The sequence below is a fragment of the Protopterus annectens genome, chromosome 11.part0 (assembly GCF_019279795.1).
Source record: "Protopterus annectens isolate FY-2018-M chromosome 11.part0, PAN1.0, whole genome shotgun sequence".
Classification (NCBI taxonomy): domain Eukaryota; kingdom Metazoa; phylum Chordata; order Ceratodontiformes; family Protopteridae; genus Protopterus; species Protopterus annectens.
In genome coordinates this window covers 474378286-474390489 of record NC_056745.1, presented here as the reverse complement: position 1 = coordinate 474390489, position 12204 = coordinate 474378286, and the positions used below count along the sequence as shown (strand labels likewise).

The following is a 12204-nucleotide window of genomic DNA, read 5'->3' as shown; positions in this document are numbered from 1 at the left end:
ATTCCAAAATTCAAAATGCTGACTTTGCAGCAGCTTCTGCCCATGCTGGGCAAGAATGCTTGGCTGGTGACTTTAGACCTAAAAGAGGCATACCTGCATGTTCCAGTAAGACAGTCGTGCAGAAGATACCTCAGATTCAAGGCTGGCTTAATGCATTACCAATTCTCTGCACTGCCCTTTGGCTTATCTACTGTGCCCAGGGTCTTTACAAAGTGCCTGGCACCAGTAATTGCATTTTGCAAAGTAGTATACAAAGATATCCTTACTTGGACGACTGTCTCATTCAAGCAGAGAACAAGGACACACTTCTTAGACACCTGGCATTTGTGAAAAGGCTTCTAACATGCCTAGGGTACACAGTAAATGAAAAGAAATCACAACTGGTACCCTCTCAAAAGATAACATTCCTGGGTGCAAGCTTGAATACAACTGCCCAGATGGCTTACCTCACGCCAGACAAGCAAAGGCAACTGACTACTTACTTCAAACTGATGGCAACAAAAACCCAGTCTTCTGCAAGACAAATTCTGCAGGCTCTGGGCTTAATGGCATCCTGCATCCTACTGATTCCATATGTGAGACTGCATATGAGGAAACTTTAGTGGTACCTAAAATTTTATGGAGTGAACATTCTCAGTCGGGAAATTCCTCTCATTCCCTGCCTGCAACAGGAGTTACTATGGTGGGCGAAGGCATGTCACCAAAACATGGGACGGCCATTCACTCTACCCCCTGCTAGCCAAACCATAAAAGACACATCAGATTATGTCTGGGGGGGGGGGGGGGGCACATGGCAAGAAAATGCATTTGAGGCATATGGTCGCCAAAACAAATGCATCTGCATATCAACCAGAAAGAGATGCTAGCTGTTCAGAATGCCCTAACAGCCTTCAAGGACTTCATCCAGGACAACTTCTGATAAAGACTAACACCACCGCAGTCATGTGGTATATAAACAAGCAAGGGTGCACACACTCATACCCCCTTTGCAGATTAGCCATGGCAATGTAGAACACGGCTTTGACCTACCAAATCCATCTTCAAGCTCCATTCCTGCCAGGAAAAAACACTCTGGCAGACTAAGCAGAAACCTTATAGATCCTCACGAGTGGAAACTAAATCCACTTGTCTTTAGCATGATAACAGAAAAATGAGGGAGCCCAGACATTGCCTCTTCTCAAATTTATCAATTGAAAAGATTCTGCACAAGGACTTTCACAGACTAGCATGGAAAGTGGACGCCCTATCCTCCAGTTGGAAAAACCTATCAGTTTATGCCTTCTCCTCTGCCTCTTCTCCCCAAGGTCCTCAGTCAGACAAGAGAAACCAAAGATTATATTACTGGCCCTGCCAATACTGCTACCCAATCCTAAGGAACTTGTCTCAATACCCAGCTTGGACCTTGCCTCAAAGACCACAACTACTGTCCCAGCAAAACAATCGGATCCTGCACAGTCAGCTACATACTCTGAACCTGGCAGCATGGCTGATCATGTTGTCCTACAAACACCTCTCAGTAAAGCTGTGATGGATGTCATTTTGGAAGCCAGAAGGCCTAGTACTAGAAAATCTTATGCTGACAAATGGAAGAGATTCTGTGCTTGGAATTGAGCACAAGGAACTGATACAGCAGAACCAAATATTCCTCAGATATTGCAATACTTAAGAGATGCTTGACAAAGGCCCGTCTTTCTCATCAATTTAAAATTCATGCATCTGCTATTTCGGCTCATTACAATACAGAGCCACCAAGCTTTTCTCATCCTTTACTAAAGCAGTATCTTAGAGAAGCCTAAAATTTAAGGCCTCCTAGAAGATCACCATTGCCTGCATGGGACCTCAAATGTGTTGGAAAAGCTCACCCTGCCTCCATTTGAACCAGCTGCTACCGCTGATATAAAGTTCTTATGGAAAACAGCTCTGCTATTGGCAATTACTTCAGCAAGAAGAGCTACAGGCCCTCATGGCTAATAGAGCCTTTTATCAGTTTTTACCCAGACAGGGTCTCTGAGGACAAATCCTACTTTTATGCCTAAGGTGGTTTCCAGTGTGGCTCTTAACCAAACAATTCATCTGCCAACCTTTTTATCCAAATCTGCAGAACAGGGGGGAGAATTCTGCATTCCTTGGACGTACACACAGCTAAGATTCTACTTAAGCATTCTACTTTACCAGAAAGGCTCATCCAGACTCTGCTACACTTTGCTGTGAAGGAAAGGTTAGTTTGCTGTTATTTTTTGTATTTCTGTATTGCCTTTCTATATTTTGAATACTGTAGTTTGTTTTCTTTACCTTGTGTTTTGCTTGCATAACAGCATATTAAAACTTCAAAAGAGACCACAGCTCTCTGTTCTGAGTCAGGCACTGTCTTTCTAGTTGCCCGCCTCTTATGTTAATCTGACCATATATCTCATTTCTCTCTACTTTCACTGGCTTATGTGAGTAATCACAAAACCATCACTTTTGAAATCCCACCCCTTCAATTATTTAAATTTATTGGCCATCCTACAGTATTTCATAGTACCAAAATACAAAAGTAACCACCCCTTTCAGTCCATCTTGCTGTTTTAAAATAGTAACTCTCCACTAAACCTTAACTTTTTAAACAGGTAAAACTCAAGTTACCTACTTTCATATCTAACTTCTCTAGTGCACACTGCAGAGTGCATTCTTTTCAATCTTACCTTTAAGCATCCCTGTTACTAGCACTTTCTCTAATACCTAAAAGATCATCTCTACTTGACTCCAAGTAGACTTTTCTCTATCTGTTAAACCTAGCACTTGCTCCTACAGTACTTATTACCTTGATACGGCACTCTTATAGATAGCACCCCAAAAGGCAAACCCCCATTTCTCGGTCACCACGTCCCCGAATCTCTTTTAAAGTTTTTGTCTAGTCCTTCTAGCATGTCGAGGGATCAGTTGCTAGTGTCCTCTCCTGCTCAGCTGGTGAACCTGGGAATATTGAGGCAATGTTATAATTGCCTCATGTACACAGACAACCCTCTCCTCCTCCCACAAAACACAAATACATGCGAGAGATGCAACTATACGGCCAAACTGGAGGCTGAGCTCTCTCAACATAGGACTGGCAAGACCAGTCAGGAGGAGAAGGTTACCACACACACTATAGACCCAGTCTCACATAGTACCATCACAACCTCAAATCATACACATAAACACACAAAGACATACTCGGCTCTGATCAAAAATCTACCAAAACAGCAGAGGCCACCAAAGCAGACACCCAAACAACCACCACCTCAGAACACAACACCTGCAACACATAGACCTCACAGTCAGAGTGTCAAACAGTCACAGCCCTTAAGGCCAAACACAATGCCAGACACACTAGTCATTGGTGACTCCATAGTCAGACACACTGACGTCCCGCTCACCAGACTGAGTAAGGAGAAGGTCACAGTAAGCTGCCTGTCGGGCGCTAGAATCCGCCACATAACGCAAGCACTCAGGTCTCTCAACAGCAGGTACAAATATGACTCAGTCATTGTCCACGCTGGTGTAAACGACCTGAGACGTACCTCCTTGGACTACATGAAAAGAGACATTGAGGAGCTCTCTGATTATGTAGCCCAGGCAGGTATGACCCTGACCTTGAGCAGTACACCAAGAATGATGCCACAATACAGAGATAAGATGATCAGCTTTAACAATTGGCTTAAACTCTGGTGTCATTCAAAGGGGATCCAATGTCTGTCTGCCTGGGATGACATGCTGGACAAGCCACGCTGCTTCGCAAGGGACGGCTTGCACCTGTCACCCCTGGGATTCCGGATATTGGCAAAGGCTCTTGCCACCGCCATAGTGCCTTTTTTAGGCAAGGCTCAAATTCTAAACCTACCACCCTAGAACACAAAAAAGGAAAAAAACTAAGGGTAATGCTGCTCAATGCCAGAAGTCTAAATCTCAAAATGCACGCACTCGAGGCCCTTCTCAGTATGGAGAACATCGATGTCTGTGCAGTGACAGAAACCTGGTTCAAGGCTCCTGAGAGCACCCCAGCACTATCAGGTTTTACCTCTTATCATGCTCCGCCCCAAAATCCGGACAATACCAAGAAAGGAGGGGTATCCATATTCATCAAAGACACCCACACCTCAAGACTGGTGGCAACGCACGATGCATCGGAGACCATCCAGGTGCAATTAACCATAGGCAAGACTGCTCTGCAAATTGTAGCATGTTACAGGCCACCCTCACAAACTCAGGAACCTCACATGGCCTTCCTGAAAACACTAGAGGGATAAATGTATCACCAAACACCATCATACTAGGTGACTTCAATTACCCTAATATAGACTGGGAACACTACTCAAGCCCAAACACCCTAGCCCAAAAGTTCCTGGAATTCATAAACTCAAATGCCATGGAACAACTAGTCACCATCCCCACAAGAGGAGAAAACATACTTGATCTCATCATCACGAACATGGGAGCACAATGTTCAACACCGGAAGTATACCCCTCACTGGTGAGATCAGATCACAACTAATCTCGCTGGAGGTCCTCATCCCACCCCACCTGAAATAAAAAGACCACAGTAAAGAACTTCTCGAAAGCCGACTTCACACTTCTAAAGACTAGTGTGGTCTCCTTTAAGGCCCCGAGCCGACGGAAAACAGTACTCAAGCCGCTGAATCACTTACAAATGCCTTCTACCAGCACCTGCAGGACTGCATGGATAAGGCAATCCCAAGCAAAACAAAGACTCTTTGTACCAAAGGCAAGCGTCCACTCTGGTGGACCCCAGCCATAAACAAACTCTACAACAAAAGGAGGAAGCTACTACAAGATAGAGCAAAATCCTTAAAAGGTAAGACACCCTTGATCACTAAAACTAAGAGCTCTCATAAAATCATCCAAAGCAAATTTTGAGAGAAAAATAGCTAAAGACTCAAAAGACAATCATAAGGCCTTCTTTAGCTATGTTAGAAACCTGGGAGGAAACTCCCAGATATGCTCAGAACTAGTTCAAAATGATGTGAAGATTACTGATCCTACAGACATTGCCAACATACTGGCTGACAGGTTCAGTGCAAACTTCTCCCCTCCCCAAAGGAGAGATATCTATACCAAGCGATTGCAGCCCCCAAACATCTCCAACGCCCAAGTGAGAACTGCTCTCTCCAAAGCAAAAAACACAGCATCCATGGGACCTGATGGTGTCCCCGGCTGTGTGCTCCACGAACTCAACGAGGAATTAAACCCACAGCTAGGACAGCTGTTTAATCATAGTCTTACCTCTGGATACGCACCCAGGAGTGGCGCACTGCAACTGTGGTCCCACTTCACAAAGGCGGTGCCTCCACCGACCCTGGAAATTACCGCCCATTAGCTTGACAAGCCTTATCTGCAAAGCCATGGAGAGGATCATAATGGACCTCATAAATAAAGACATAGGGAATTTGCAGACTTTGGATCCATCCCAGTTTGGCTTTGTCAAAGGCAGATCATGCCTTCTAAACTTGGTTGACTTTTTGAAACAGTCACCAAAGCCATTGATGAGGAAAGGCAGTCCATACAGCCTACCTCGATCTGGCGAAGGCCTTTGATACAATACCCCACTCGGGTATCATTGAAAAACTCATCAGCTTAAATGTTAACCCATACATCACAAGATGGGTTGCAAACTGGCTGAGTGACAGAACCCACAGGGTCAGAGTTGCTGGCGCCATGTCAGACTCAAAGCCCGTCACAAGTGGTGTACCACAGGGCTCAGTCCTGGGCCCACTCTTGTTTGGCATCTACTTTTCCAAGTACAAGCAAACACAGGAGGGTTATGGCTGACAAAGTTTGCAGATGACTGCAAACTGGGCCATAGTAGAAAACACATCTGACAGATATCCTTCAGAAGGGTCTCACAGAAACGGATAACTGGTGCCAGAGCCATGGCCTAAAGTTAAATGCCAAAAAATGCATAGTCATACCCTTCAGGAAAAACAAGGTTACCCCTAGCTACCAAATAGGTGGCAATCCACTGAGTACAGAAAAAGTTATCAGGGACCTGGGGACCCAGGTTGATAGTAGTCTGTCATTCGACACCCATGTAGCTAAAGTAGTTAGGAAGACCTTCTACATTGCCCACCTTATCATGAAGGGATTCTCATCTAGATCAAGGGAGGTCATAGTCTCCCTATACTCATCACTCATCAGACCAATGATTGAGTACAATGCCCCATTCGAATGTATCTGACCCGACACTTGCAGCAGCTGGAGAGGCCACAAAAGTTCCTCACCAAAAGGATAAAGGGTCTCAAACATCTGTCCTATGCTGCCCGACTGAAAGAACTCCAGCTCTATTCAGTCGCCACCGCTTGCTCAGAGGTGACCTTTGCCTAACATACAAGGCCATGTCAAACCCAGATTTGATGAATATGCTTCACCTCAAAAAATCTAGATCCGTCAGAGCCACAAGGGCGGGAGACTTAAACCTCGACACGGCTATTAATAGGACGTGCTGGAGGGATAGATTCATCACCCAAAGACTCCCTATGCTGTGGAATAAAATCCCGGTATATGTGAGGCAGAGCACCTCGCTGGCCTTGTTCAAGAGAAATCTTGACCAATGGATGGGAGATCGCAGATATACCCAGGGATTACCTCAGTGTCACTGCTCAACAGAGGCACAGCAAAATAATGGGTATAGTTCCCCATACTAAAGGGGTGGCGTAAGCCACAAAACTATGGGCTAGGCTTGTAAATGCCCTCGGGCAGATAGCCTAGTATGAACCTATGAACCTATAAAGCTCTGCGAAAAACTAAGCAATTACTAGTGATGTATGCTGCAGGATCAGAAGGCAAGGCAATTTCAAAGTGGATAAGCCACTGCATCTGTTTCTGCTACTTACACCATGGTAGACCTGTGCCCAAGGGCATTATGTCTCATTCCACCAAAGCTGCAGCCATTTCAGCAGCCTTTCTAAGGAGTACGAACCAAAGACATTCTAGAGGCTGCTACTTGGAGTTCTGTTCACACCTTTACAAAGCATGATCATTTGCGCCTCTACTCTAAATCCAGAGCATGCTTTGCCACTGCAGTTCTGCAGGGCCTTATAGCCGCTCCTAATGGTTTAGCTCCAGCCCCCCAACCATAGCTTTGGGATTCTACCCAAATGTAATGACTGCAACAGTGAAACACGAAGAACATAGTACAGTTGTGTACACTTACCATAAATGTAGATGTTGGTGTATTCACTGTTGCAGTCCAGGTTACCCTCCCGCCATCCCCCTGTCATTTTTGAGTTCCTTTCCTTTATCTTCTACAACCTATGTGGTGTATTTGCTTGTAGATGAAGGTGAAGTTTGTGTGTGTATGTGTATTTAGTCTAGCCATTTTCAGTAGAGGCCCGGGGAGAAAAGCTCCAATGGTTATGATAAGTTTAAACAAAGATAGGCAATACAATAAAAACAGGTAGAGAAAGAGAGTACACAAATACAATCAGAGCAAAAATCAAAAAATATAATGAACAGAATATCTTAAAGGTTTTTTGTTTGCTATAGTTATACAGTATGCAAGGGATAACATATCTATAAAGTTATATCAGGTAGACCTTACAAGGGTAAGGGAGCAGAGATAGTAAGAATTAAGGAAGAAGAATAGATAAAGAAAATAAAAAAATAGATAGATAGATATAGATAGATAGATATAGATATAGATAGATATAGATCTGATAGATATAGATAGATATAGATAGATAGATAGATATAGATAGAGATAGATAGATATAGATAGATATAGATATATAGACATAGCAATAGATATAGAGATATATATGCTACCTTTTTGGGGGGCAAGAAAAACTAAAGAAAATGGCGTTGACTGCATGTTTTATACCCCTGACGTTATGGAAGAGGAGAGGAGACTGCAACTGACGTAGGACCCAAGAATTTGGAATTCAGGCTGTCTGCGGGCAACCTGCCAGCAGATTACCCCAAATGTAATGACTGCATCAGTGAATACACATAACATCTACATTTATGGTAAGTGTACACAGCTGTACATTTTGAGCTTTCTAACTTGACTAGTATTACATTGTAGTACATTGTGCACAGTCTGGTTTTTAATAGGAAGAAATGCAGCATATTTGGAGGCAATGTGCACTGGGACCTAGAATAAAAATGCATTGTTTGCTGTGATCTTCTGTGAACTGGAGTATACCTGTTTGTGGTGCACATCTCACCGAGTCTGTGGTAAAGTTCTTTAGGTGGTCCCTTGAGCAGGGTTCACCCTTGTACCATTGTATGCCAACTCCAAATCTGATAGCAAACGTGCATCTTTTTACTTTTTTTTTTTCTTTTGCAAGATTTTAACAGAAGGTGAATTCACGCAACCTGTACTTTCATTCTGGAAGTATTGTATGGCATATAGTGGATGTTCTAAAATTGGATGCATCTGATATTTTAACATCCCCAGTCAAAGGCATTTATGTACACGTTTAAGACTAGAAGGTAGTTTCTACATTTCTGCAAGAAAATTTAAATGCTTTATGAATTTTATTGTGTGTTTCTTGGACTTGAGTACTAATATGGATTTGTTTCCATTTCAGCACTTCTGTAGTCACTTTCTGTTATGAGACCCTTCTGAACTCTGCACTTGGCTTTTATGGTCAATGAAAGTAACCTCTCTTGTGGTCATCTGTCTTGTCTCAATTTTTAAGTCCATGATAGTGTCATATTGGAAAATAATTTTAAACCATGCTTCTCAAAATGGTCTTCATCAGACTTGATTTTGTATAGTTCTGAATTTCCTGTTGCATCCACATTGTCATACACTTCAGGTGATGGGAGGCTTTAACCTTTTTTTTTAACTGTTGCTGTGGTCCAAAACAGTTTCCCAAAACTATTTCATGCATCACTAGGCTGACAGCTAAGTAAGTGATTTGACTGCAACATGTTGGCTTTCTAGCTTGAGGTGCTTTGTGTGCTGTGCAAAAATAACGTGTGTAGCATGTGCATTAGAGCTGTATGGTAAGCTGTATTTAAATAGTGTAGTTTGGCCATTAACTATTTCCTTTTCCTTTCTACAGAAGGACCAGAACCCACCAGCAGAGTGCAAGCAGCAGTGAAGCCTGCATTATGTGGCCTTTGAGGATTAACTGCACAGTAAAGGTGTATTACACAACTGCTAGTTAATTAAGCCTTATGTTTTGTATTTTCTTGATAGAAAAACAATACCGTAACTTTTGTTGAAGACCATCAAACTTTCGAGGACCAACTCGGTGCATTTTGGTCTGTCTAGTATTTTAATAGTATAATCTTCCGCAAGACACCTGTAGAATGCAGTCCCAAAAGCATGGATTTGTTCACTCACTGCTAAGTAGTTGGGTACTTGTGAAGTCGTCGTATAGCTGTTAGACAAGCTATAAAATCATGGAAAGGAATTGAGACCAATATTTGTTAACCAACCAAAGTATTTTTCTTCAGCCTGATAGCAACGAATGAATGATAAGTCTGTGCTTGCACTAGCTGTGCCTTCATTACTATGTAATAGAAATGCAGTGCTGCAGTGACTTGTACCAAGTAGAAGAATCATGTGGATCCTAAAGAAGGAAGCACACAGTTAAACCTCCAGCAAGACCATGTATAATGTTCATACACTGTTGCTTGTTTGTTATTGGATTAATGTTATGTGAAACTTGTGCTCATGAAACTTCAGTCATCAGATGAAGGTTACTGTGTATCGCTGGGGTGTGAATAAAAGTTAGTATTTTCAGAAATGAACAGTCTTGTTTCCTGTTTTGTTTGTTGTATGAGCAAGGGGTTTCATTTCACATCAGTAAGCAATGTTGCAATATTGTAAAGCTGTGCTTTGTGGCCTTATTTCTGAGAGATTCAGATTTCTGTAAGGTGGGCCACCTTGGGTTGAACATCAGTTACATTGACTGGCAAGGCAGTCAACCCTGCCTGTTCTTACAGAGGCCTTGAGAAATCTTATCCTTGGGTTTAGACAAAGGTGCCTTCCAGCTAATATCGAGTTTTACTCATCCCAGTGTGTTCCTCCTATCATAACTTGACTATTTTCTTCATTTTGTCTTAATATATACTGTTTGTTGGTTTTGTTTGCTTGATCTTGCCAGCTCCACTATAGATTTATTATCCCAGGTAAACTCCCCCTCACCTTTGGACAAAGACAAAAACTGTTTTGATTTATGGAGCAGGGCAGTTCCTGCTGTTTGTCAGACTTTTTTTTTTCACTGTTCTACTCGTGTACTATTGGTACTCTCTCCCTTCCATACAGTTGAGTGCTTTTCTGTTACCATCGTTGGTAGCCTTTCCCTCTTTTTAAAAAAAAAATCCAGTCAGAATAACTTTCATGTACACATTTTGTCTACTGTTTAGGACCTAATCACCTCCAGGAGAACTGCTTCATTTGGCACTCCACGCCTAGAGCTCTGGTGGTATGCAAGAATAAATTAAAGGGTTACTTCCATCCTCCTTTTGTGAGGCCTTAGGTGAAGACAATTTCTCACAGTATCTCAACAGTTTGTACTAAATTATCTGGGAAATCAATGAAAAGACCTCATTCTGATTCAGCTGTCTCATCCCAGAAAGAAAATTGCAAAATTATCCTACTTCAGTCAGATCTAAAGCTTGCGGCTTTGGTATTTATTGGATCAAACTCCTATGGATCTGACACCATAAACGACCGATCTCATGGCTCATTCCTTGCCTCAACAGATTAGATACTCTCCCAATGTGGACCCTTGTTCCATCCGGGGTTCTTCATTTCTAGAGAGATCTAGGTCTCCTTCCCTTGTGTCCACTTGCTCTTTCCAGAGTTTTGTGGAAGGTGATGTGCAGAGGTTAGTAAGGCAAGCTTCACACCAAGAGAATCCAAGTGATGTTCTTAATGTTTTACAGTTGCAGTCATCCCGTTTGGGTTTTCCCTGCTGGGCTAGCCCTCGGCAGCCTGAATACAAGAGACTTAGTATTTCTGCGTCGGTTGTTGTCACTTGAAGACTGATGTCAGATCGTCAGTGGTATAAAGGAAGGCAGCCAACACCATTACATCAGTCTCTTGCCATGGAGCCCGAAGCAGAAGCAGCACGAGTGCTGGTCGGCCGCTACTTTCCAAATTGAACTTGAAGTCTTCAAAAGCCAAGTACACCGTTGGGGATCTTTTTTCTAGCATTAACGGATGTCAAAAAAGTTAATTGTCTCGCCTGTGGAAAGCAAACTCCACACCAGAACTTCCAGTCCTACTGAATCACTTGTCTAGGCCCAGACCATGATGCCCTTTATCTGTTCTGTGCTTTAACGCCAAAACTATTCGTCATTTACAGTCCTCTAATTCTGATATGGCTTCCCTAAGCCTTCCGACGGCAGATCTTCTGAAAAAACGTAAAGATAGACAGACCGCACAAGACTAAATCTGACGACGTTACTGGCAAGCTGGTAGTCCTCCGAAATTCAGTGAGGCACTTTCGCAGCTCCTGATGCCCGCTTCAGTTAATTAGCAGGCCTTTACCAAGACCTTTTCGGAGTCCAGTATGCCGCAGAAATCTTAGGATCCTGCGGTCATCTCCATTTTGGATGGGTTCAGAGCTGCTGTGCAGGCACCAGCTTCCAAGGAAGTTTTTTTACAACTAATCCAGACATAAACCAACACCTTTTACTTCTGCCGTTCTTTAAGAGTTCCTTAGGCCCAAGGGTCAAACCACCCCCAAGAAACAGACTTCCAGCCATTCTTTGGCACCTGCTCCCTTGCCTTATTCACAAATGCTTAGACTGGCGGAAGAATCTATTCCTTCAGCCTCTCCCCCAGAGGATTTTTCCTTTGGGGAAACTTTGCATACTTTAAGGGAGCATTTCAAATTGGAGAGTCTAGACTACCCACAGTCTAAAGAGAGACTGAGTTCCTGGACCTTCCACATCACAGGCCCTTTGCCATCCCCCCAGTCCTAGATGTTATGGATGTCTTTCTTGAATCCAGCTTTACTCCAGACACCTTCCTCCTGCTCCCAGGAAGCCAGACAGGTACTGCAGAGTCCCTGACTCTCTCAAATCTCTTTAAAACCCCCAACAGCGGACCCTGAGGTTATTACTCAAGGCCCTAAAGAGGTTAAAGCTACTGCAGCTAAGAATCCCACCCCTTTAGACAGGGATTCCAGAGCACTGGACAGATGGGGTAAAAAAAAAAGTATACACTTCAGCTACTCTTGCTTATCCGGGCACTAAATTGTC

General features: G+C 43.2%; 1 protein-coding gene across 1 annotated transcript in view; it reads left to right on the top strand.

Annotated features, from left to right (window-relative positions):
* Nucleotides 1-9741, top strand: part of NAP1L1 (nucleosome assembly protein 1 like 1) — a 1039563-nt gene extending 1029822 nt beyond the window's left edge. Inside the window, exon 13 of the mRNA XM_044087215.1 lies at nt 9048-9741. Within this exon, the coding sequence (XP_043943150.1) occupies nt 9048-9086 (39 nt within the window). The 3' untranslated portion in view covers nt 9087-9741. The remainder of the gene's footprint in view (nt 1-9047) is intronic.
* Nucleotides 9742-12204: the final 2463 nt, after the last annotated feature.